Below are 26,071 nucleotides of genomic sequence, written 5' to 3' on the forward strand. Positions count from 1 at the left end.
GTTATTTTTCGAGCTACTTTTAGGAATATCTCTGCTACAATTTATTAAAATCCGCTGCAAGTCATAAAATATAAAGAAATATGAATTTTATAGACAGTATTTTGATAGAAACAAGTAAATATCTATTTGGCAATTTTTATCTAATATTTTCCTTGTTTGGCTTTTTTTTTAAAGTCCGCCCCGATAGCTCAGTTGGTTAGCGCGTGACTTCGTGAACGAAGAAGCTTCAAGATCAAGCTGCGCTGATTCGACTCTCGGGGTGTGCGCTTGAGCAACGCATTCCAAGGACTGCTCTCCATTCAGCGGTGCCTAATGGATGGAATTGGAATAATTCCCCGGCAACAACACTTCAAAATCGGAAATTTAACTCTCTCAATATCGGAAATCAGCCCTGCGTCAAAAGTCTCTACACAAGTATGTGAAACTACCAGGAATAACCTATCAAAGCTTTGTCAGTCCGAGGATAAAGATTCAAAACCAAAAACCAAACCTTTTGTATTATTTTGGCTTTAAGATCTTTTCATAGTCTGGCATGTCTGCTGCTAAATGCTGATATTCAACAAGAACAAATCCAAGCTCGGATTCTGGCACATTGAGTCACGACTTACAATGCTTATTTTATCTTGTTTGAGTTTGGTTTATTTTTGGCCTTATATCTACCTATTTGGCCTCAATTTGGCATTTTTTTTTTGGTGAGTTTGGCCTTTTTTCAACTTTCAGTCTGGCAACCCTGATGGTTCCACTTTATTTTGCCTTCGATTCAGTCTTTACAAATTTCCTTGGCTGTGGATATTACACTTTTTAGCTATAGTACACTTTTTTCTAATGTATTGTGTTTTACTGTTGTTGACTTCACTGTGGCTTGATAACTCTTATTTCATTTGCTTTTCTGTCAATCAAATCATTATGCTACATTTGCTGGGGGAAAATTACTTTCCAACAATTGTATCAAGCAATGTAAAGAAAAAACACTAGTGGTGTCATTATGGCGTTGTAAAATATATGGCCACTTTTAAAATGTAACTTTTCTTTCAGGAAGTTTGTTGGTTAGTTATGTTGTGTAGTGTTAAAACATTATGGCTAGGAATTTGTGTATTTTTTTTTTTACTGTATCTAATGCCATTGCTGAATTGAAGTTTGTAAATTTGGTAAGCAACTGTATATTTTCATTGTACTTTTTGTTAATCTTTATAAAAAGTTAATATTTAAGCATTTGATATTATTTACAGCAAGGGTCTCAAACACGCAGGCCGCATGCGGCCTGTGATAATTTTTAAAGTATGAAATAATTACCGGTAATAGTTAGCCTACACTAGCCTACAAAACTTTTCTATAGATTTAGAAAGATTAAATGCACTCTAAAATTGTTCAAAAAAATCTGAAAATGCCCTTAGCACTACTGTCGCGCCGCTTTATGCGCATGAGAAAACTCATATTGTTTCATCACAATCACGTTGCCAATTTACTTATTGTGTCGTTTTGCAACAGTAACCTTGGTAGGCTATTCGTTGAAGTCAGTTCTTCAAGGGTTTAGTTTTTTCTCGCTTTTAAAAGTTGATTGCTAGATTTTTACTTTCCAGGTCTGTTGTTTTGTCTGCATTTTTTTTTATTTCTTGTTTGTATTTGTTGTGTTTGTGCAGTGTTTTTTTTCTAACCTTACAACCTTTTCATTGTGTTTTAAGTGTTAACTATATATAGGGGTGTTCAATTTCGATTATTTGAATATTCGAAATTCGAAATTCAATTTGTTTTCGATTTCCGAATTTCAATTTCGAATATCACAACTATTCACCCAACTGCAAAATGAGATTTTATTGAAAGAAACGACATGAAAATTCGATAGAAAACGCGAAAAAAGGCCATGATAATTTGCGAAAAAAGAACACAAAATAACGTCTACAGCTCCAGGCCCATGTTGGTGTTTATGAACACAAGCTGATTGACATGGTCACCCGTCAGTCGGGATCTCAGCTTCGTGAAGGTCAGGCCAGTTTTTGAAAACGATCGCTCCGCTGGAGCCGAGGTCGCTGGGATACCAAAAACTTCAAGCTCATTTTCACAGCGAGCGATTCACTGCCGCGACATTTCACTGTAGAGTGCAGAGGTTTCGACTCGACAGCGACATCGAGTATGTTTGCAAGCGCATAAAGCTAAACGCACGCTCCGTCTACGTAGCAAATTATGTTGTTTTTGGGTGCATTCAACATCTGATGACATTGAATCGACACAAAATGGTAGATTTTTGCTATGTCCTAGGCAACAAAATCAGTCATTTTTACATTGATTCAACGTCTGCAGACATTAAATCAATGTAAAAATGACTGATTTTGTTGTCTGGTGTTGGATTGTAGCATCGCAACTCGTTCATAGTGATTATTTATCGCGAAGCTGTTGCAGTTTGCATTCAAAAAGTGTTTTCCTGCTGCCGATCGCTAGTTCATCTATTGTTTTATGTATCAATATTCAATACAGCATAAAAAGTTGCCCCCACACAGAAATATGCGTGGGGGCCTGGCACCCACGCAGGCCCGTAGCCAGCCGGGGGCCTCGCCCCCCTGAAAGAAATTTTGCCCTCCCTTGGCAAAATCTCAACATTTTCAAGCAACAGCTACAATTATAATGATTTTGCCCATTTAAATTTTTTTGGCCCCTCCCCCCTAAAAAAAAGTTGCCCCCGCTTGCTCTGCGGTCTGGCTACGGCTCTGCCCCCACGGCTTAGGCGCCTATGGATTCGGTAAAAAATGGATAAAACTGCGACAAAGCTCAGCCTACACTTTCTGCTATTGCACAACCTAGCTATCTTCATTCTTGAGAAAAATTTGTGAAATTTGGCATTAAAAATGCCAACCTGGCATCCCTGGTGCAGGACTGGCCGTTGGACCCGCGAGAACGTGTGATAGTCACGTGATCGACGATGCGCATGCGTCGAAGTCTTTTTTCGCTTGCAAAATGCGACAAGACAGGTTTCGCGCCACTTGCGTTACTTTCAACCGCGTTCAGCCGAAAGGGCTGCTATAATTTCGAATATGTCCGATACGAAAAACGAATTTCGAATATCACCTTAATCGAAATCGAATCGAAAATCGAAATTGAACACCCCTAACTATATATATATTTTTTTATTGACTTATTATGTACTGTGGTCCTCGGTCAATTTATAAGTGTTCATTTGATCCTCAGAACATTTTGAATTTGAGACCCTTGACTTCCGTTTATTATAGAAATAAACTACCTTATACAAGTTTCTAATACCGGCACTGTACCTTGTTGATTTAGATCTATCAGTATGCATTATGATTGCATTTCCACTTTCTTTTATCTTTACTGTTGTGGTACTAAATTTTCTTTTAAAATCTTTGTGAGATTTTGCAATATTTTCTGCATGACTTGTCCACTTAGAGATAAATCACTGTATTCTGAAAACTTGAAATCTCACACAGTGTCAATTATTTGGGGCAATATTTTTTTTTTATTGGCTGTGGCTATATTTACACTATATAGTGTAGTAATACTAATAGCCTCAATGGTGTTGCCAGATAAGAAATTCTGCCCTAATTTGAGAAAAGTTTAAAGCTGTTGAAAACAAAAACTTGTATTTTGGAATTTTTTTAGTCCTGGGCAAAGATCAAAACCCTAACCTAGTCCTAACTCTAACCTTTACCTTAACCCTTTGTAACTTTAATCCTAACTTTGGCAACACCTGATTGTAACCATGGCAACAAGTGTGGAAAATAGCCACTTCCTTTTTTATTTCTGCAGTTGTGGAGGCATGGAGCAAGATCACCAATACATTATTTTCCAAAAGATATTCACAAGAAGGATAAAACTTGGCCGCAAGGATCCGGACAGTTAACCCAAGTAATTTTCTGAAACAATATACTCGTTATTATTGCACTGATAACTTGGATTTTTTGGACTATATTCATGGGATTGATTGATAGAGTTTGAGATTTTGAGGGCAACTATTATATATTTTTTTCAAGGTAGGCCTGTATAATTGAGTTAATTTACATTCACCCTCATTTGAAGTAATTTTGTCACGTTTTCTGGTTGACTTGAGTGCAATCATGTTGCTGCAGTACAGAATGTACAATTCAGTGGAAAAGTTTTCAAATTTCTGTTTTGGTACTGCTTCCCTTTATTTAAAGACATTGTAGGAATCATTCAGGTAGGCATAGTGAACTTACATTCACTGTAATATTGCAGGCAATTTTAGCAGCTCGATTGTAGTTTAAGTAATTAAAGTCAGCTTCACACTGAAGACTAGTGCTTTCTACCATTTTTCAGCCCAGTGCCCACTTTTATAAAAAAAAAAATTGTTTGGGACCTTCCGAGACCCGCATAGTTTTTCAGCACTATAACATTGAAAACTGGATAAGAGATAAAACATTAGACTTGTTAATTGGACACTTAGTTTGCTTCTGTGCATGATAATGATTAGGACGAAGTTTGATACTCAATTTAATATTATTTTTCATTGCTGAGAGAATGATAAAGTAAATACATGTATACTTTCATGGTGATTTCAATTTAATGTAATTTTCAAAATCTGTTAACTTACTTTAGAATGGAATGAAGCAACACTATGAATTGGGAGTTTTCCTGAGACAGCGATATGGAAAGCTACTGAGCTCTCAATACAATCGATCAGAGGTTCAATACAAATAGCGTTTTTAACATTTCCGATAAATATATTGAATTTAAATTGAATATATCTGTGTATAGTATAAAACTGGATTTCCAAAAAGCCTTCAACAAAGTTTGTCACGAGCAGCTTTTTGAGATGCTGAACTCTATCAACGTTATTGACAAGGATCTACTTTGTGGTCTGCAACTTGCAATAATGTTTAATAAAGTCTGAAAAGCTATAGAATATTTGCTCAGACTTTTAAAGAATCGATCATGTATGTTTTTCGCATCATGATAATTGCATTTTTTGTAAGTTCAGAATAAAATTGATTTCAGATTCGCTTTGTGGTGCAAAACATAATAAGATGACCTTAATTGCTTTCATTTCCAAAGTGTTTGTGTTTGCATTATGTTTAGCTTGTAATTTGAGCATTAGTCGAATGCACAGTAGTCACTCAACGAAAGTTTTTCAGATATATGTTCGAAGCACCGACTTTGATAGAACTCTCCAGAGCGCACAATGTAACCTAGCAGGCCTGTACAATTTAACTGGAATTCAAATGTGGAATGGCTCTCACTTTACCTGGCAACCAATTCCAGTGCATACTGAATCAAAAGATAACGATCACGTATATATTTGTAATTTGTATATTATCCAAAAGGATTGTTCACAATCTGTTCAGTTAAATCATTAAATGACTACAATTTACTTGTAGTCAAGGTTATTCAAATAAAAGTTGTATTGAGATAAACTTGACTGAATACGATAATGTAGCAAATTAAAGTAGATTTTTGACTACCGGTACCTATTTTATTGCACTGAGCGTGAATTCCTTATTGTAATACAGACGATCACGAGTTGTATGCAATAAACACTGTTGTAGATTAGCTAATGGTTGATTGAGTTACCATATTATAAGTTATTTGAGATTATTCTTTCCTCAACTTTACCAAGTCATCTAATCTAACAACATATAACTTGTACTTTTAATGTCTTTTTTATCTGTATGGAATATTAAAAGAGTTCTGACAAAATACTTTTACATTATTATTTAACTCTTAGTTGCTGCTTTTCCATCCAAATGAAAAGTATAGCGAACTAATGAAGAAGGTTTGGAAGTCATCTTTTGTGGCGAAGATAGAGAGAGAGCATAAAGTAAGAGAGTGGAATGTTACCATTGTAGACACGCACAGTTGTTGAGGTTGGTTTATCCTCAACTGAAGGTGACATTGTTTATCGTAAAACTTGCTTTATTGCAAATGGCTATTAACAGCATAATGTGTAATCTATCAGCATTTTTGTTTTATATGGTCATTGACTCATTGTTATTTCACAGCAGGCCTCCAATACGTGGTGGACGGTTTCGTTCGAAATCCATTCTCTCCACCTATCATAATTCCATATGTCTCCGATTAAAATAATATTGAAACGGAATGTCTTCACAAAACATGAGTTTTTAGCTGTTAGTGTTCTATTAAAAAAACAGTACTTTTTGCGTGTCTCCTGCTCTTTTTATAGAAACGTGTCGTTTTGTACTTTTAGAAATTTTTTCAAGAGATTTTAAAGCTTTCCGGATTGAAAAATACTTCAGACCTTGATGTGGCGGGCAGATTACATGACTCGTTGGTTTGTGAGGTATGAACATAAACAGCCTAATCGTTCTTTTTATGTCTTTCCTCCAATGGCGTGGTTACTTCAAAGTTTCCACTTTCATGAGTAGTCCGTTCAAAATTTTAGTAAATATGCTGCATTGTAGTTCTTTCATCTTTAAACATGTGTTTCCTTGTCTCTTTATAAATATGTCAAAGGGATATTCTTCACAATTGATTTGTTTCGAAATCTACATCCACCCCCAAACTAATTTGTATATTGTGCTTCAAACCTTGAATCAGATCAAAATTTTTTTCAATTTTATTAATTTTACGTATGACACCTCAATGAATACGTCGCAGTGCAAAAATAATCTGTATTCAGGATTTAATGTCAAATGCAATATATTTGTTGTATATTTGTTTAGAAAGCGCAAAATCTGTCGTGGCCTGATTGGGTGGCAAGCCGTTGGAAGACTCTTGTTAAGTTGGCTGAAGTAAACTTGGGGTTATCGGAAGGAGCTGGCACACCATATCGAATACCAATCGGGAAACTTCGTGGAGGTGATGGCAAGAATTATTTTCCGTTCCGATTTGTGTTCATACCATAAAAATCTGTATTCAATTTTTAATGTGTATTAAAATATCTTTGGTAATGTAAGATATCTTTCCAACTTGTAAGATATATATCTTGTAAAATATCTTTCCAACTGTTTGTGGGTTTCATTATCGTGATATTTGAAATTGAAGGTGCTCTCCGGCCATAGCCACGTGCAATTTTTCCTTAATAATTTTGCAACTAGTAAACTGACATGAGTATAATTAGCAATGCATTGTTTGATAAAAATTGATTTCTTTTGCCTTTCAGGTGTTGTGTTGAAACAGATTCTTGTGAATATGCGAAAGAATATCAATCAATCTGATCCATACAAAGTTATTGCTTATTCTGCGGTACGATCAGCCTTTTTTTAGCTAACAAAAAAATTATAAATTCTTACATTCATGTAATGTCTGCTGATATAAAACGGTAACTTTGTTGTTAATACGCGTGTCATTTCTACCGATCTATAGATTAACATTTAAAATACATGCTATTTCCGAGACCCAGGCGGTTACGTTTGTTCGTGATAATCACAACCTCACCCTTTGCAGCACGATACCACACTCTCCAGCGTGCTGTCCGTCACCAATGTGTTTGACCACGTCAACTTTCCAACCTTTGCTTCTTGCTTTATGTTTGAACTCCACGAGAATGGGACAAGCAGTGGAACTGAATATTTCGTCAAAACATTTTACCGGTAAATTCTCTTGTAAATTTTAATTTTGGAATAACCTTTCTCAATAATAACGCCAGATTACCAGGCCGCACAAGACAGTTTTTTTTTCGACCACCAAATTTTGGTGATGTCTTTTTATTGCTCCCGTGAAAATTTTGTTGCTTGCAATCAATTTATCAACTTATTCAGATTCATAAGTGACCTTTTAAAATTCCTATCTCTCCCCCAATCTAGGGAAAAGTTAAATTATTTAGTGAGGAGTTAGTCAGGGTGGATTTTTACCGATTAGCCTATCGATTGAGAGAAACAGTTGGACCACAAAGAGCAGTGGAATTAAACTTTGATCCTGTTTTGTTTGACTTATATAGGCTGCTTTTTAGTGCAATTTATTGTTGCTTTGTACTACAAGCTTGTCATCTAAACCCTAACAATATTCTGACAAATCAAGTTTTCTTTTCAGTAACGCAGAAGCATGCAAACTAATATGCCTATAAACGTTCTTTTCTATTATTTCTCAAAGCACAAAGGTGGTGAAAGCGACCACCGTTTGGCATCTTTAGTAGTCGAAAAATTTTTGAAGTCTCATCATCATCATCATAATCCATCGTCGGTTTGTTCCCCACTAGTGGGGGTGGCTGATGTTAAGAATTGATATCAATACGGCAGTGTGCATAGATTTATGTAATCAGACGTAGCTTTGTTGCTGTTTGGTTGATTTTGCCACGTAGCCTTATTTGCTTTAATGTTTGTTGTGATTTAAACTTGAAACAGGAAGCCAGCAACAAATCTATTTCATCAGCTCAATATCTACGGATGTGGCATGGACTGTCCTTTGTCTGAGCTGGAAAAAAAAGTTGTTGACATTAGCGAACCAAATTCATCTGATATCTTTGATCAAATGAAAAGTAGGATGTTTGCTCACTTCATTTGCACACTAACTGATTCATAAAAAAACCATCAACCATGTGTTGTTTCCCAGAAAGCAAAATTCAGATTTTGCCGTCTGTGTATTTTCTTTCTTCAGCCATTGTTGTTTCAATTTGGTTTAATTATTTTCAATAGTTTGTATCTATGGTGGACGACTAGACTAGCATTGTACAAAAAAACAAGAGTTTGCTTTTGAAATATAGATGCATTGCTAACAGAAAAGTATTAGTACCTGCCTCAACTGTATTAATAAAATAATACAGTCGTTTGCTTGTTTTTTATCAGCAATGCATCAATAGGCCTATTGGTATGAAGACAATTTTCTTTTGTTAGGTTTTCATGACCAAAAAAAAAACTATGAGATTCTTTAAATTGTGAAACTTGTTTTTTGTTATGTATTGATGAAATTGTAAACAGCTATTTCCAAAACTGATACTTGTTTTATACAATTTTTTTAGAGAGGTTGGAAGTTGCTACAACGGCTTTCTACGTTATATTTATTCTGCTGGTGTTCACCTTCCTTGTGATGATTTTGAAAACGATAGTCAGGTAGGCTGTGTTTATGTTGTTTGCAGTAGACATTAATTTTTACGCTGTGGTTTTATTCCAATTCACGTGGACGAGTGGTGAGAGCGTTCGCCCGACACTCGAAAGGTTGACAGTTCGACTCCCAACACGAATACGTGTATTTGCAATTGCAATTAGAGAATTTAAGGAAAGGAACACGACTTCCTTTTCACTTAATAATCCAAGTCTCCATTGTCAGTGAAGCAGCTGGCTGCTTGACTTAGTTTCTTGCAGTTTAATATTCTCTTGCAAAGCTATTCACTGTTCCACCATGATAACTTGTTGTACCGTGTTGCTGACGATTGTGTGTTGTCACAATGAACGAAAATTTCCTTCTTCAGGTGCAGGTCAAGCAACAGCGGCTGGCGCGATTCGACATACCAACCGCTCGCCTCGCATGGGGAAGAAGCTTAAAGATGTTTTAACCTTCATTTTTATGCTGTGATTATGTATTTTACCTGAACTATTGCTCCTTCCGAGTTTTTACGTAACTAACTTGTTTTACAACCTTGCTTTACCGACTTTAATCTATTGCACACAAACGCAAGCCTGCTGTGTCTTTGGTGAAAAATCCATGTTTTTATAACAGCACTACAGTTTAAAAGCATGGTGTGAAATGCAGATCATCTCTGACAATGTCTCATCATAATTTAGCCTATATTAATCCAAAGAATGTAGTGTGGTTTATATTAAATGCCTAGTGAGTATGCATTGCTGTTTGATGACATCATATTTTAATATAGTTAAAATCAAGAGATTTCAAAACTTGGTCTCTACGTCTGGTTGCATTGCGTGCCCGCCAAATTAAAACATTTTTATGTGTGAATCACCTATCACAATCCACACGGCGCTCCTGGTATTCTTGCGCAATATTTTACTAAAATAACAAAGTGAAACAGTGACTGCTTTTCAACTTAAAGACTGATTGATCTGTCTTTCATGTAACTGGTGGTTTTAGATGTGTCATGGTTTTACAACGATTTTTTGTCGCATCGTCAGCATTGCTTGTAATTAAAAAGCGAATCGTTTCGCTTAAGTATTCGCCCTCATTCCTCGTTGGATAAAAAAGAGCCCCATTTTAATTGTCACAATGCGCAATGTACATTTGTGCTATTATTGGTTGCTTTCTGCGGCATCCTTTTCAGTGTTTGTCTTGTTAGTGTAAATGAATCGTCTGACGTTTTTTCGCATCAATGACATGATGCTACCTGATAGTAAGTCTGCAACAGAGAATTTTATTTCTAGGTTGTAGATCTATCTATGTAGGTAACTTGTACTTAGGCAATATGCAATGAATTACAATACGAAAGTTGTCCATTTTTTGTACATATGTGTTCGAATTTTTCCACAATAATCCCTATACACTACTATGTGTATTCAGGACATCTGTAGTCAACATTTGTACTTTTTGCCCTTTATGTTTTAAGTCGCTGGGTGTTTGTTTATTGTCGCCAAAGAGTTTGCTAGAAATTTCCTATGAATTGATCTGGTACCTCGGCCAAGCATCGAACCGGTACGTACCGACTCAGTGGTGAAAACTTCATCCACTGAATCTATGAGTCAGTTGCATAAGCTCTAAAATGAACTTGCGATATCACTATTTTTTCCAGTATGCGTTATACAAGTGAATGTTTTATTGTATGTCACTGTTTGCATGATAGTGAAAGGATTCGATTTGCACTTTTACCTTTTCAGTTTTAGTCCACGTGAAATTCCACGTTGTTTGGTGAAAAGTAAATAAAGTGAACCAACATCTTTCTAATGATTCGTGTGTTTCTTTACTCTTCTCGTTTCATGTTCAGTGGTAGAAAATTTGAGTCCGATCGAGAAACATTTTTTTTTTAAATAATTTTTGCTTCAAACAGTCTTGGTAAATCGTTAGTACTGTAGCCTATATTTGGTAATGTGGATCAGAGTAGCAGGTAATCCAGGTGTGGAAGACTGATGGGCGTTATGGTTTGGTTTGCGATACCCACTGCAATGCTGAATTGATATTTTAATAGACCTCAGGCTGAGTGAGTAATAACCTATAGCTCGTCCCAGCCAGATTTTCAAAAAAGACACAAAATGTTTATTTAATTTTTGTAAGTTATGTTAAAAAATGCTTTAATTAAACTACAATGTTTTTCTTTTTTTAAACCATGTTGTCACTGCTCTGTTAATTGGTACATAAATTCCATGCCACTTTTCGAAATCCGATGCGTTGAGATGCAATATGCAGTGAAGTTGCTTCCATACTCGGTTATTGAGCCTTAGTGAATAAGAAGATTAGGTTTTCATATGCCACGAAGTAAAAGTATTTTCTGTTATAATTTAAAAAAGCAAACAGCACGGCACCGTAAAGTGAGACGATCGAGCTCGGGTCACCATTACCACTACAGCGGGTATGTTGCAGGAGCTGAGTATTGAGAACTCGCGTAGGCTACTTAAAAATGCTTTGTTGGTGAATCTAAAAATCGAACATCTCGCTCAGTAGGAGAAATCGACAGATTAGCTGTCCGCCCCGTTAGCTCAGTAATTACGCGCCCGGATCAAGATCACACGGCGGTGGTTCGACTCTCGGGGTGTGCGCTTGACCAACGCATTTTCAGGACTGCTCTCCATTCAGCGCATCTAGTGAATGGAATGATTCCCCGGTAACAACACTTCAACGATCTGAAAACTTCACTCTGCCAATCTCGGTAACCGGCCCTGCGTCAAGAGCCTCTACAAATATGCGGAATAACCTATCAAGGCTTTGTCAGTCCGAGGATAAAGATTCAAAACCAAAGCAACTATTAGCACGTGTTGTCCAACGACAAACTGGAAGAAGACGATGATAGGCCTACTGTGCCGTACAAAGACAAACTGAGAAAACAGATTTTTCATCTAGCCTAAGCATGCTCATTTTGTACAAAGAAAAGACAAACACTCTGTCTCTTTTATGCTATATTCTTTAGTGAGGGAAAAATTACGGAAAGTTGAGCCTCTGATGGCGTTTACGACGTAGCTTTGAAGCAAATGTGACGATAATACACACAAAAGGAAAATATGGCTATAGATGCGACATTGTAAATACGTTGATTTGTAAGATACAGATGTTGGAGTCAGCAGGCTACACTCCTTCAATTCCCTGGTAGGTAATCAAACGCTTTGCGGTCCAACTGTAATCTATTTGCGGCTCGTGGTTTGGTTTTGAATCTTTATCCTCGGACTGAGAAAGCCTCTGATAGGCTATTCCTGGTAATTTCGCATACTTGTAGTTGTAGAGTCTTTTGACGCAAGCCCGGTTATCGAGATTGGCAAAGTGAAGTTTTCCGATTGTTATTGTTGTTGCTGGGGAATTATTGCATCCATTAGGTGCCCCTGAATGGAGAGTGTAGCTCCCGCGAACTTTCTCTGATGTCACTCACTCTTGTTTTGCAGTAATGTAGCCTAGTGCAGCATGGTGTTGTTATTGTTAGTTTCTGGTTTCAAGGCTGTTAGCCTTTAGCTTTGGTGCTTTCTGTTCAATGTTCCAGTTTTTAAATTGACTTGAATAGTTTACAATATTACGGATAAATCACTTTAGGTAGGCCTACGCTAGCCTACGGTACCGTACCGGACACCGGTAGCCTACCTACCGTAGGTAACTTATTTTATCACAAAATGTAACACTATGTAGGCCTACACCACCGTGTCCTGATGACTTCTCGCCACCATCGTGCCCAGAGGTTTTGTCGTCCTAACGACGGCTGTGTATGAGCGGGCGTCTCATCATGAAGCACGCCAGTCCGCTACAGAGAGCAGTCCTGAAGTGCGTTGCTCAAGCGCACACCCAAGAGCCGAACCAGCGCCGCTTGATCCTGAGTTGGGCACTCAACCACTGAGCTCAATTAGTTTCATAGCCACTAGACCTACTGATGTAGCCCTAATATGCGTGCCTTAATAAGTGTCTGTTAAGTTAATGCAGTGTGATTCAAACACTTTTCGTGTTTTTTTTTCGATTTTGTGTGGGGAGGAGGCACGTAACCAAGTGCTTTCCAGAATACGCTGCTGGATATATGATGGTGCGTTCGTATTTGATGTAGCAAAGGCAGATCAAAGCAATAAATTTTTGTTGCGTCGTTTCTGAGTGGAGTGATTCGAAACCCAAACTGCAGCGACACATAGATTGGTTCCGCACACGAAAAAGGGCGCAGTTCCGTATCTCTCAATAGCATGCTACTGTGTCTTTACAAGGACACTTAATTGCATGTATGAAAGTAGACACGAAGGTTGGCTTTCTTGCAGTCCCATCCACTTAATCTAAATTCCCAACTACCGGGTTTAAGCCTGGACACGACAAATGCGGCTCATTGTGTAATGTGTACAACCACAGTCTGTGGTACAACTATATACATGCTTATTTCGCACTAGAATAAATTCTTCCGTTTGGTGGCGGTAGAATTTTTTTGTTCATTTTGTTCTCTTTAGCAGAAGGGTGTTGGCAAAGTTAATTTGTTGTGGTGCACAGCCTATTTATTGTTGAATGCTGGCTTTTTGGCATGGATTTGTACTGTGTATGACAATTTGGACGAGATTGTTGAGTTTCTTAGCTAATTTGTGAAATGGAAAGCAGTGGAAGGCCACTGACTGCCAAAGAAAAGCGAAAAGAGCAGTTGAAGCGATGGATAAACTCAGCAACTGATGTTGAATCTTCTGTAGTCCAGAATTTAAAACCGAAGGTTAAATTTAATAATGGAGCAGTTTTCTTAGCAGCCTGTTCCAGTGGAGACTTAGAAGAAGTTCAAGCGTTAATTAAAAAGGGCGCTGATATAAATTATGCAAACATAGATGGATTAACTGCACTACACCAGGTTTGAAACTTTTTTGATTTTGTTTACGTAGCTTGTAAAAAGTGATTTTTTAAGTGATTACAAAGGCCAAATATTAAATTTTTATAGTCTACTGTCAGTACAAGTTAATAAAGAAGTATGACGATGGTTACAGACTAAAATAGCCAAATAGACTAACTAGGATACCGTACCGTACCTAGTCTACGATAATTTTCATTCACTGTGTCGTGCTTTCAATATCGTATTTTTATGCTGTTTTTCAGATGAAAATAGTTAAAAAAAGTTTTGATAGTTTGAATTATTTCATTGCAAACCTCACAATGTTTTTTTCTTTAGACTTGGTGTAAAATTTCCAGTTTTGATCAAGTTGTGTCGCTTATATTAATGAAGTCCTTTACAGCCCAGCCAACAAACCTGCTTTTTTGCACTGTCTCAACATTTACACACATTGAATCAATATAGAAAAATTAAGCTTACTAACTGGAGTTTAAGACTTTATAACAAAGATCGATTTGTGAGAATAATTAGGCTATGCAAGTATGCACTTTTGTGTGTAGTTATAATAATAATAATAATAATGTATTCTGGTCTAGTACACATGGTACTACAAAGAAAAACATTAACATACTCGCAGATAACAATTGATAAGAAAACATAAATAAATAAAAATAAGAAAATTTTGAAGAGAAAACAAAAATCACAAGTAGTTGTTCAATTTTAAAATAATAGGGAAATATTTATCATTGAACTGTGAAAGTCTGATATTTTATAACGTCCTTGGCAGATAGTCAGATGTGTGATATTATAGACTGTCAGATCTGTGATATTGCTGTATATAGGAATAGGTTGGTGACAAACGACACATTGGTAAAACAGGGAGTGAGGGAAAAAAGAATGTTCAAAATATGTTGTGTGATATTCAAACAGATGTTTCTATTTGAAAAATAAATAATAGTAAGGTACCAGTATCATCTCAGTGTTCTGAAGTGATCAAAAATTAGTACCGGTATGCCAAAATGCATGTCAATGTTTTTTGCGAAAAACTGCCAATAGTTTTTATGAAAAGTGCATTGGTTTAAAAACTTAGCATGCTGGTCATATCTTGCTAGCAATGGAAATTTTTATAGAGATTTAGAAGATCTTTCTGTCCAAATTGCATGGCCCCGTGATCACTGGCGCCGGCTTACGGGGTTACGGGGTGGCCACGCCACCCCGTAACCGTTGTGGCGGGGTGGCAGCCACCCCGTTTTGGTTACATTACTTACTGCAAATAAATGTAATTTGAACAGACGTTTAAATCTTTTTTTGATCATTGGTTTTCGCTTCAAGTCAACGTAAAGCAAGAGGTGAACCAATGCAGTATTGCGAAGAAAATGATTGTTTTTGTCACAAGCATGATACTCGCGTAACAAGCAAGCTACGTGAAGATTACGCAACACGAGGCTACGAGTTTTTTCCTTGTTGTTGCGATCGTTTTATTTGTTACTTGTCATAAGTCATTGTTACATTTGTTAGGTTTACAATGGGATTTATTAATCAATAAAATACGATCTTTCCGTTGCCTCCCTCAAAAATCTTTTTTTTAAATTTTTAACCTACTTGCGATCTACCATGACGCAACAGCGATTGAACCACGTCCTAATTTTAAATGTTTATCAAGCTGAAGCTTCACGGTTACAACTTGACCAGTTGATTAACAGTTGGATTGACAGAGCTGCCGTTCGCAAAAATACTTTTGCCAAATGTGAAGTGTCAGAGCAGCAACGTAACAATCAAATTCACGACATACCTCCTGTGCTTTGTTTTAAAGTTGCTTTGTAAATTATCGAGCTACAAATCAGGTGTGAAAAGACAATTGCATCTACGAAACACGCTTAGTAAAAATCAAACAAAAACATGTAGTTTGAAAGTTTTTAGGTTGCCATATTGTGCTATTCGCCACCCCGTGCAAAAATAAAAGTCGGCGCTTATGCCCGTGATAATCGTTCCTGTTTGCGGACTCTACACCTACAAAGTACAGTGGTACCAGTATATGTGCATTATGCAATATAGCATATCCCCACAAAAACACAATATATGTAGTTATCAACATCAAGCTACCAACAGTAATCTGCTGATTAGAATTACTGGTTCACAGATTGAGTTTGTGCAAACTGATTCACGATTATATTTAATCCAGTGGTTGCCAACTTTTTTATGCATTCCTCGACCCTCATTTACTTATATTAAAGCTTTTCATTCCTCTCACTGTTATATTTAGTAGGCAACAGATTCTCATTTTTTACGATCACTCATCTCGCACATCTACTCAACTGTCATAGTAGTCAAATTGGTGCGTCTTTGGATAAGTTACCATGTAGTCATGATATGGGTTGTCACAGAAGGTTAAAAGAAACAAGCCTGTTTGAAATAAAAACTAAACTTACAATAGTTGATTTTCTCGTTTTTTGGACACAAAATTTACTTTGTGTACGGTAGAAATGTGTCAGTAGCCTAGCGCAAGACACTTTATCAAACCCTTTCACCAAAAGCAAACGTGAACAGATGATAATGTAACAACCCCAATATTTAACTCCCAATATGGACTCGAAGTTTCCAGTTTTTGTCTGATTTTCTTTAAGAGCTAACGTCAGAATAAAATAAACCTAAATGTGGTGAAGTATTCATAGGAGAAGTAAAACGAATTGTAAATTTGACTGAACAGAAGCATTCAAATAATGAAGGAGCTTCAAGGCATAAATGGATTCCTTTTTTTTGAGAGGTTATATAAAGATTGCTTAGATAAGGAAAGCGAAAATTCAAAATACTTTGAGTCCAAAGTTTAAAGCACATTTTTTATAACCCAGTAGGTGTTGCCCAATTATAGAGTCACTAAATATATTTTTGTCATTTACAGTTTTGCATGCACGATTTGGTTGTGTTCTGATTGGGAAATTTTGTTTGATTTGTTCTTCCATGCATTCCTTGCAGCACTAGCAGTAGTCAAACTGAACTAGAAATAGTCACACTAGATGTAACAAACTGCAAAACAAATAAAAAAGATATTTGTGTGCTTATTTTGGCTATAGCAGAGCAAAAATATAACTTGTTTTACATAAATCAGTATTAGACACAAATGTCACATAATATTTCTGTGTTCAGACACATCTGTTTCAAATATCAAAAACACAAAATTCAAAGATTGTGAATCTATCAGGTGTGGCATGATAGTCAAGATTTATGTTCTGCAGAAAATTGCATTCACTAGTTTGTAAGCAGGTAGTGATCACCAGACAAAAAGCTTTTCATCATCAGGAGTTTTCTCAGTAGTTTCCCAAAAATTATATACATTAGGGTGTTTCATGATTGTATGCAAAAAAAATAATTTTGGATTTTGATGATGCATAGTTGCATACCCTCTCATTTTGTGAGGTTAAGGGAGAAAATAAGAACGGTAAAGTTTTAGCCTCATTGGAGGTTGTTTACTGACCTCTCAAGGACTTGACAATTTTAGCATTATGGGGATAGTGACTTTGAAATCAGAACTATTTTGCAGTGGACTACCGGTATACTTAGACAGAACTAAACGAAGTGAAATATGAACCGTCATATTATAAAAGCCACAATAAATTCAATTCAGGCCAGCAGCAATATTCATCATTGCATTGTCAGTGACCCTCTGTTTAATGCCAGCTTGGATCGAACAAAGGCGACACCTCGACAGGCCATGCATATCATTGCTCCAGCATTGGCACCAGCAGGTGTTGACATTCAAAATATTATACTATCAACAAGTTCATTGTACAGAGCACGCATAGAGTCACAAAAAGTAGTTGGTGGAGTGCGGAGCTGGTTTTTTTTTTCGGTCATTTATCGGTCATTGACCGATTTTTTAGCAAAATGTCCGAAAAAAATATAGTCAATTCGGTCAAAATGTCTGAAAAGATATATAGTCAATGCGGTCAAAATGTCCGAAAAAAGCAACGTTTCTCAGCGAAACTTAATGTTGTAGCTAGTCAGGAAGTGCAAATTTTGGTTTGTATCAGCTACTTGAGAGGAAATATTTTCATCAGAAAAAATGACCGAAATAAATAAAAAATGACTGAGTTTTTTCAAGTCATTTCGGACAAATGACCGAAAAGTCTCAGCGAAAAAAAAAAAACTAGGTGCGGAGGGATAACTTTTGTCCCGTAGTACCGGAAAAGTTGTCCAAGTTCTGGGGAAAATGTTGTCCAATGGGGGGAAAAGTTGTCCAAGTTCTGCAAGAATGAACAGGAATCATGGATCATCTCGCTAGCTTATGCTTTGATACCACCACAAGCAACACAGGCATTCATACAGGAGCAATCACTATAGTGCAACAGGCATTCGATCGCCGCTACCCTTCCTTGCCTGTCGACATTATATTCTGGAAGTAGTAGTGGCGGCAATATTTGATACGTTCTTTGTGAGCTCCGGACCAGAAATTACCTTGTTCCGGAAATTCAAAGATTTGTGGCCATTTATTGACCAATCCCTTTCAACTCCTCTTGATGATGACACATCTGGAAATGGAAAACTGTCTGATGCTGAACAATGAACATGCCTGGTTATCTGAGCACAAGTGTGAAGTTATCGACTTTCTATGTAAACAGTTGTTTGAACATCAACTGAGGGAGGATTCGAGTTCATCATCCTGGCTCTTCTTCTTCTTGGTCATCCTGTTGCGGATCAAGCAAAGTTCAGGCCACCTGGTGCATGGCCTACCATCGTGCTCGCTGGATGGCAAAAGGAATATACTGCGTCAAAATCTTTGCTTTTCGTCACCAGTATAAGCTGACTAAACATGAACTGCAGGCACTCTGACGCATTGCACTATTTTTTCGTGACGATTTATGTGAGGATGTTGGTAACTGCACCGGTGACCACATTAGCCCCGAGCAATGAGCTATTGCTGTTGCAGCTGCTGGAGCAGTTTCAATGCGTGGATCGTCAGGTGCAAAACAAGCCATGCACAAGATGCATGGCCATCTGTGGTATTTGAGTGAGGGCCTCATCTGTCTTGCTCCATTTGATGATGCCCTGCCCACCGATCAGAAACGTGATCTAGTAGCAGCACTATCTAAACTAGCGAAATCCAAGGATGTTCGTCGAGTGTGTCCTGATGACGTGGCATCGTTTAGTGCGATGAAGCTTTCGACTTCGCTACCCTGTATTCATTGCGTATATTTTAAGCACTCCACCTGCCACAGGAGTTCTTCCAGGATCAGCTGATCCAGAAACGTGGGAAGTCGAGATGACTATAAACAGGGCAAGGGGCTTCTATGTGCACTCCGCGTAGTCAATGATTGTGCCGAACGAGCTGTCAAGTTAGCCACAGATTTCAATCTTGCGCTCACCAACGACGAAGAACAACGACAATTGATGTACTGTACCAGATTATTGAGTACTATTGTCAATTATTAGCAACAACGCCAGGAAAGAAGGACATTCTTGCCATGCTACCATCAAAATACTAGATTTCATGTTCGGATTTTTTTCTTTTTGTTATGTTCTCATTCATTTGCTTCATTTTTCCCATTCTTTCAAGATGTTGAATGAAACGCTCAATAAGTAATTTACAAAGCTCGCGTTCAGTACATTGAGTTATGATAAACCATTCAAGGAAATTAACAACTAGGCAAATGGGTCTGTTATACGGAATGGCCCGTTTCGGTGAGTCCGATTCGGTGAGTCCGATCCCTTAACGGGAGATTTTTTCAATTTTTTTTAAAAATTATTGGGTACCGTAGCCTAATTATCATTGCCGTTTTAGGATTAGGGGTTAGGGTTAGAGGTTAGGAACTCACCGAATCGGACTAACCGAATCGGACTCATCGAATAGTAGCAGACCCTCTGTTATAAGCCAAATTCGTTTTGGTTGTGGTCATATTTGTATGCAATAATAGGAATGTTTGGCTAACGCCAATGCATAAGCATAGGGTTATTCCATGCAATATCAATGTCCTTTGAGAGGTCTGCTAATGATATCCAATCAAGCTAAAAGTTTGAGAAACTTATTTTCTCACCAAGCCTCACAAAATGTGACGGTATGCATACCCAAAATCCAAAATAATTTTTTTTGAAACACCCTAATATACATGACATCAAACATTTCTACTTTTTTTCAGTGATGAACACATACAAACATGAGCACTGTTGAGATACCAAAACCTTCTTTGCAAACTTATTGCTTTTACAACAAAAATAGGCTTTAAACAATGAAATTAGTTTTTTTAAAACAACTTGAAATTTTACCATGTGGAGAATATGCAAATAAAGTATGCACAATGCAGTAATATACAAAATTTTTGAACAAATGAACACACAAACATGAATTGTGTTTAAAGAGGTAGCCTATTTGTTTAAATTTTAATAAAAAAGTCTTTGTGTGTTTAAGTGCAACACATTGTATTTCTGCTGTCAATATATTTATATTATGATTCCAAACAGGCATGCATCGATGGGAATTTTGATGTTGTTGAGTTCTTGGTTAAAAAAGGAGCTGAAATAGACCAAGACGATAATGAAGGTTGGACTCCTCTTCATGCTGCTACTTCATGTGGCTTAGTGGACATTGCTAGGTGAGTAATAATTGCCACAATTTGCTGATTCTTTTGTCAGCAGAATTGTGCTTGACTGGATAGTAGAATTTAGCTGTAGTGGCATCTATTTCAAAGGTCACTATTAGGTGAATTCTAGTGTATTTAAACAAAAAGATAAGTAACAAATTATTTGGTGCTACTGTACTATGCAGCCTATATGATCTACAGGTTCTACAATCTACATTTATACGATCGTACAATGGTTAGAGTCGCTGCTTTAACTGTAACTCACAAGTTCAGTTCAGCTCCCGAAAACTTTGATACATACTAGGTAAAAACTATCCCCCCAGACAGTGGCGGATTTAGGGCAAAATTTTAGGGGGCCCCAAAGAAGTATGGAACAACCTCGCCGCAAACGGCTTTGGAAAATTACCAGTCATTCCCACATCACAAATCAACACCACAAGTGACAATATGCCATAATGTCGTTCGTGGCAATTAAAAGCAATAACGAACGTGAAATGATAATTTAGGTATTTTCCTCTAAAACTTTAGGCTATACAACAGTGATTGCTCCAAGTGAATGAAAAGGGGTAACTACCAAAATCCGTTTCAATATATCACCAACCTAGAGTGCCTGAAGCTCACTGGTGCATAGCCCAAAAAAATGCATTATAAAAAACATTCAAACGGTGAGGCCTAGGTGTACTTAGTACAAGTGAGTGGTACTCAGTTAAGATATTGCAAATAAAAAAATAATTCAAATATGAACAAAGCGCTTGCAGCAATAAGAGTCTACTATTTCTATTTTGTAGAATAAGCGAAATTGATATAAGCGAAAGTAGGTCTACTTGCCGAGGCTAAACATCACGCATTGTTTTACGTTAGTAAAATGGAAATTTACAAGTTAAAGTATATATAGCTTAAAAAGGAAATTTGCATGCAGACATAAAAAAATAAATTGTAATTTTAGGAGGCGCCCCGGCGCCATAGGTAAATCCGCCCCTGCTCCCAGATATGTTGGTGCTTCGATCATTGCGCTGCTGCATGGGCATTAAAATTTAATTTACTTGAGCAAGTGACTTGTTTGCTTAGCCATCGTTTGGAATGCATTTACTTGTTATGTCCGCATTCCAACACTCCGAGCACAGCAGTTGCTTTTGTGCCCTGCCCTGTTCATTATGTAGTTTGGACTGCAGTTTTGGCCAGAGGTACAAGTGATTTGCTGTATGGGAATTAGCTGTCGATCAATGGTCTTCCTGGTGAAGACATTGGTTTTTTATCTTTTTATCGCAATATTTATACGTCTTTTAGGCGTGGTTACGGCTTATTAGTTTTCAGCAATATTTCCTTACATTTCAACATTAAAATTCTTCCTCTCTAGTGTAGCCTAGTTTTTCTTTGAGTAGTATTGTTAAATTGTTTATATCTCGTGTGAATACTGTTATCAAAATTGTAATGGTCTTTGGTGTGTAAAAATTTATTTGTATTATTGCGTTTGACTCGTTGCCCTCGAGATTCCATAAACTTTATTAAATTTACGCTTGCTCGTGTCACCGTGTGGTGAATTAAAAGTTTGTTGCATCGTGATTTCCAACCGCAAATTGCAATTCTACAATTTACTACACTAAGATAATTGCCAACTCACAGTGCAGCTTCATGCATTGCGTCTTAGGAATATCAACTTTCGGTTTGTATGGCGTCTTTAAATGTTGCTAAGCGTAAGACAGTAACGAAAAGTTTAGTTTCCCAGTGCCAATTGATTTGTTGATACCGCTTAGCGCAATTACCAAACCCAGCTTGTCATTCTCTCGCGTTTATTATTATTTGTGACTCATGGCTGACCCGAGTTGGCTTTCGAGCTAAAATAGACAGGTGAATGATTTATATCAATTGTTTATTTAATTTGAGGCCTGAAGTTGAAAATAAACGATCTTAACCAAACAGATTTAATTTTTTTTCAATAGATTTGATTGTGTTAGAATACCATTTACATAAAAAAAAAACTGATCACGTGTTTGCCAACAGATTTTGACCTCACCGAAAACATGCATCTGTACACCTGCGAACAGTTATGTCATACGATGTGTTTTCTTTGCGAAATTCTTTCCTGTTTGTCTTCAACAAGTTTGGAAGACGGCTGTCCTTCTTATTGGTGCTTGGCTCATTGTCATTGATATACGTTTATGGGCCAGTAACTTTTGTATTGGCGCTTTGTTCAGAATCGCGCACTTACGCCCTGCCAGATCGCATACCAACGCTGCGATGTTGTCTTTTTGTGCGCCTTTAAACGAAGGATCACCATTGTCTTTTTCCCGGCGTTTTCGTATCGATCCGATCGAAACATAACAACAATTTTGAGAATTCTTTCAACTTTAGTTTATGTTATGTGAGTGTCACAGAAACCTGTTTTGTTATATATATAAGCATTTTATCAAGTACTTTTCCTCTGTTGTCCAATATCATCTGCTTTTGTCTCACCGTAAGAAATGTAAACTGTTATGCATGATGTGAAAGTGTTAATGTGTATTAAACGGCAATCAGCCACACCCCAAACTAAGACAAAGGCTATTCCTGTTACGTGTAATGAACATGAGACTGCCCTTGGAGTGCACGGAGTTTGTTCAGTTAAATTCTGTATTGGATACACCACACAGCTTACCCAACGCTTGTCTTGGCCGAGCATCGTAGATAAAATTTGCTGCTCTGTCTAAGTATTTTCTTTAATTTACAACAATTGCGTTGTAGTAGCTCACGGAAATCCTGGCTTTGGTGAAACATAGAAAGCTATAGGAGGAACGTGTGGTGATGATGTCATTGATTCATAGTTTTTCTGTATGATATTGTGTTTGGCTTTTGATGCGGTCATGAATGACGATTTAAAAAGTGTAGGTGTTCCATTGTTTTCATCTCAGGTCACATTCCATTGGTAAACGGACTCGTGTACCTTGTGCCGTGTTTGATTTTTTTCAGCTTTTCCAGTACGTTTATTGGGATTATGCTGATCTGAATGGCTGCTGTAACTTGATATATGATTGTCAGTAGGAGTCTTTTCTTATGTATGGATGAATTGAATAGCTAAGCACTTAATCACATTACACTGACTGCGGTCAAAATTTCTGGTATGTCTTCAATAAGTTCAATAACTTCTCATCAAGCTACCAAGACTTGTTGCTCGTAGAAATAAACTCTAATAGTTCCAAATTTTGTTTCCTATTGGCCAGCTAAATGTAAACAATATGATTAGAATTATCATATAGGATATTATTGGTTGCTTGTAAAATCGTCATTGTGTTTTAAGAGATGGAGGCAAGCAACTCGGATATGTTTTTTTGGCTGAAGGTGACACGTTACCGAAACATTTTATGAACTCTGCTGGGTAGGAATGGACAATTCTTTTTATGGAGACATTGCTATGATTTTGAGAGTTTTTTTTCAATGTGTCCACAAAAAGAGTTTCCCTGTTCATAAAAACGCTGAAGAAAAGAAATGAAAAGAATTATCGTCAAAATAGACAACTTATAGAAACTTGTATTTTGAAAGTACTGTACTCAATTTTGTATCATAAACGGAATCTGTGTTTTCGACTTTTAGCCTGTGAACTGCATAATACCGGTTGTGTCAAACAGCTAATCTGAACTAAACATTTTATTCCATCACAAATTGTTGTCAATTGCTGCCAGTACTTCTGATGTTATTTTATCCATCTCTTTACAGTTATCTCGTTCAAAAAGGAGCCAATGTTGCAGCGGTCAACAGTGAAGGAGAAGTGCCCATAGACATCGCGGAAGATGATGAGATGGTAGAATTTCTGCAACAAGAAATTGATAATCAAGGTAGTGGTTGCACCTAACGCGACCTTTTATTGTATGTTTTGTTTTACAAAACCTGTCATTTCTTTACTGCGTGCTGATGTTTGAAGTGTGATTTTCATCGCAGATCTGCGGTGGTCTACAAGGCCAACCGTTACGGCGCAGCCGAGTACACTATTACCTTACGTTCACCTTCTCAATGCCGAAGTCAATTTTTTTATAAGGTTTTTGGCGCTACCTGACGTGGTATCGGATTCACGTCTACCGACTTATGGGATGGGCTTTCTATCTACTAAATCACGAGCTGTTCAGCCAATTCACTCTGTTCGTTTGTATTACGTTCAGTTGATAATGCAAATTTTGTCGTAAATACACGCGTGGGTTATCGTTTAAAAATTGAAACTATTTAAAATCGTAGCAGCATCTGGGACAACCGATTGATTGCATTGCTTCGTGCACGTTCTTATGTTTCCATACCACCAGGGTTGGACATCGACAGAGCAAGAAATAGTGAGCGTGAAGACATGACTGTTGATGCCAACCAACAGCTGAACGCCATTCGCAACGGACAATCTCCGGAGATCTATCGTCATCCCAAGTCAGGAGCCTCTGCTCTGCATGTCGCCGCCGCGAAGGGCTACATCAGTGTCATAAAGTAAGCTGAAATTGCGCGATAACAATACGAAAAGGATTCTAAATCTGGAGTTTTTCTTATCAAACTCTCTTTACATCAACTGTCTGATTAAAACTCTTATTTTCTTGTGTAGTTAGACCATTTTCGCAGTGATTATGCGTCCATGACCGATTCCGATTTTTTGCTTATAGAATTTTGCTGCAAGCCGGCATGGATGTTGACCTGCGTGACAACGACGGTTGGACGCCTCTACATGCAGCCGCTCATTGGTCTCAAGAGGAAGCTGCAAAGTTACTCGCTGACAAATATGCCAACTTCAATTTAAGAAACAAATTGGTATATAATTTTTTATTGCTGTTGTTGATCTTTTACTGGCTCATACCTCTTTTGTATTGTACGTTATATTACTTGGGTTTAAGAGTAGAATCACTTAGCTGACGTTTCAAGTGCACATTTGTAACCGGTTCAGTGTGGATCTTTCCGAAAATGCAATATGGTCCATGAGAATTTTTATATTTGTGCATTCACCATTGATTTCGAAATGTCTTCTTGCACTTCAATCAGCGAGTGATCTTTTTCCACGCCCCGCCTTGTTGCTTAAGCTTGTTGCTTAAAATGTCCTCCCATCCGCTTGTTTTTCATTGATTAACATGTGTAGATGTTGAATTAATAAAAAAAAAAACACTTAACAGGGTTTCCACGCAGTCGGGAGAATAGGAAAAAAGTAGGGAATTCGAAAACCCGTTTTCCAGACCGGAAAAGGGTCGGGAATTTCGTGAAACCTCCCTTGTGGTATTGAAAATTAGTGACTAATTTACTGACCAGATCATTCACTTTGTTGCAATCCTGATGAACCTCAGAATCGAAAGCAACGTTGTGTTAAACAACAAATGTTGTGCACTTTTCCATTTAAAACACAAAGCCTCAATCTCAGTTACTCACCTACGTTTTCATATTATTCAAGGGACAAACCCCGTGCGATGTCGCGGACGAAGACATGTTCGAATATTTAAAGGAACTAAAAGAAGAACAAGAAAAAAACGTAAATGTTAAAACTAAATTTTCATTTTCAATTGCTAAACGATATCGTATGCTGTAACTTCTCTGGTTACAATGTCATCGCAGTAACGTCTCATTACATGCGTGGTAGTTGGTCTTTTCTAGGTTTCTTTGACGTTTTATTTGTCATTCCAGCCTCGCAATTTGAAGGAAAGCAAATTTATCGAACCACCAGCCTCCTTTACAAGTCCATCTCCCAACATGTAAGTTTTTTTTTATGCATTTTGGCACGATGAGA

General features: G+C 37.3%; 2 protein-coding genes across 8 annotated transcripts in view; both read left to right on the forward strand.

The window, feature by feature from the left end:
• The first annotated feature begins 1,033 nt into the window (after positions 1 to 1,033).
• Positions 1,034 to 10,746, forward strand: LOC145786555 (prostatic acid phosphatase-like). Of its 2 annotated transcripts, none has more exons than XM_082598230.1 (12): positions 1,034 to 1,148; positions 3,760 to 3,858; positions 4,567 to 4,653; positions 5,103 to 5,258; positions 5,693 to 5,785; positions 6,173 to 6,265; positions 6,648 to 6,783; positions 7,088 to 7,170; positions 7,372 to 7,517; positions 8,268 to 8,401; positions 8,882 to 8,972; positions 9,332 to 10,746. In XM_082598230.1, the coding sequence occupies exons 1-12, from the start codon at positions 1,077 to 1,079 to the stop codon at positions 9,402 to 9,404; spliced, it is 1,263 nt and encodes a 420-aa protein (XP_082454356.1). In that variant the 5' UTR covers positions 1,034 to 1,076; the 3' UTR covers positions 9,405 to 10,746. The 2 variants fall into 2 exon arrangements, with proteins under 2 accessions (XP_082454356.1, XP_082454357.1); XM_082598231.1 differs by having other exon boundaries at positions 9,338 to 10,746.
• Positions 10,747 to 13,514: 2,768 nt separating this feature from the next.
• LOC145786994 (uncharacterized) overlaps positions 13,515 to 26,071 on the forward strand; it is a 45,593-nt gene continuing 33,036 nt past the window's right edge. For all 6 annotated transcript variants that reach the window (XR_014291332.1, XR_014291335.1, XR_014291334.1 and 3 more), the window contains exons 1-7: positions 13,515 to 13,807; positions 20,237 to 20,367; positions 24,046 to 24,164; positions 24,624 to 24,795; positions 24,966 to 25,110; positions 25,739 to 25,816; positions 25,969 to 26,036. Coding sequence is in view for 2 of the 6 variants with exons in the window: in XM_082598745.1 (XP_082454871.1) it covers positions 13,559 to 13,807; positions 20,237 to 20,367; positions 24,046 to 24,164; positions 24,624 to 24,795; positions 24,966 to 25,110; positions 25,739 to 25,816; positions 25,969 to 26,036 (962 nt within the window). In the remaining 4 variants the exon portion in view is untranslated. The remainder of the gene's footprint in view (positions 13,808 to 20,236; positions 20,368 to 24,045; positions 24,165 to 24,623; positions 24,796 to 24,965; positions 25,111 to 25,738; positions 25,817 to 25,968; positions 26,037 to 26,071) is intronic.

The sequence above is a fragment of the Aplidium turbinatum genome, chromosome 17 (assembly GCF_918807975.1).
Source record: "Aplidium turbinatum chromosome 17, kaAplTurb1.1, whole genome shotgun sequence".
NCBI lineage: Eukaryota > Metazoa > Chordata > Ascidiacea > Aplousobranchia > Polyclinidae > Aplidium > Aplidium turbinatum.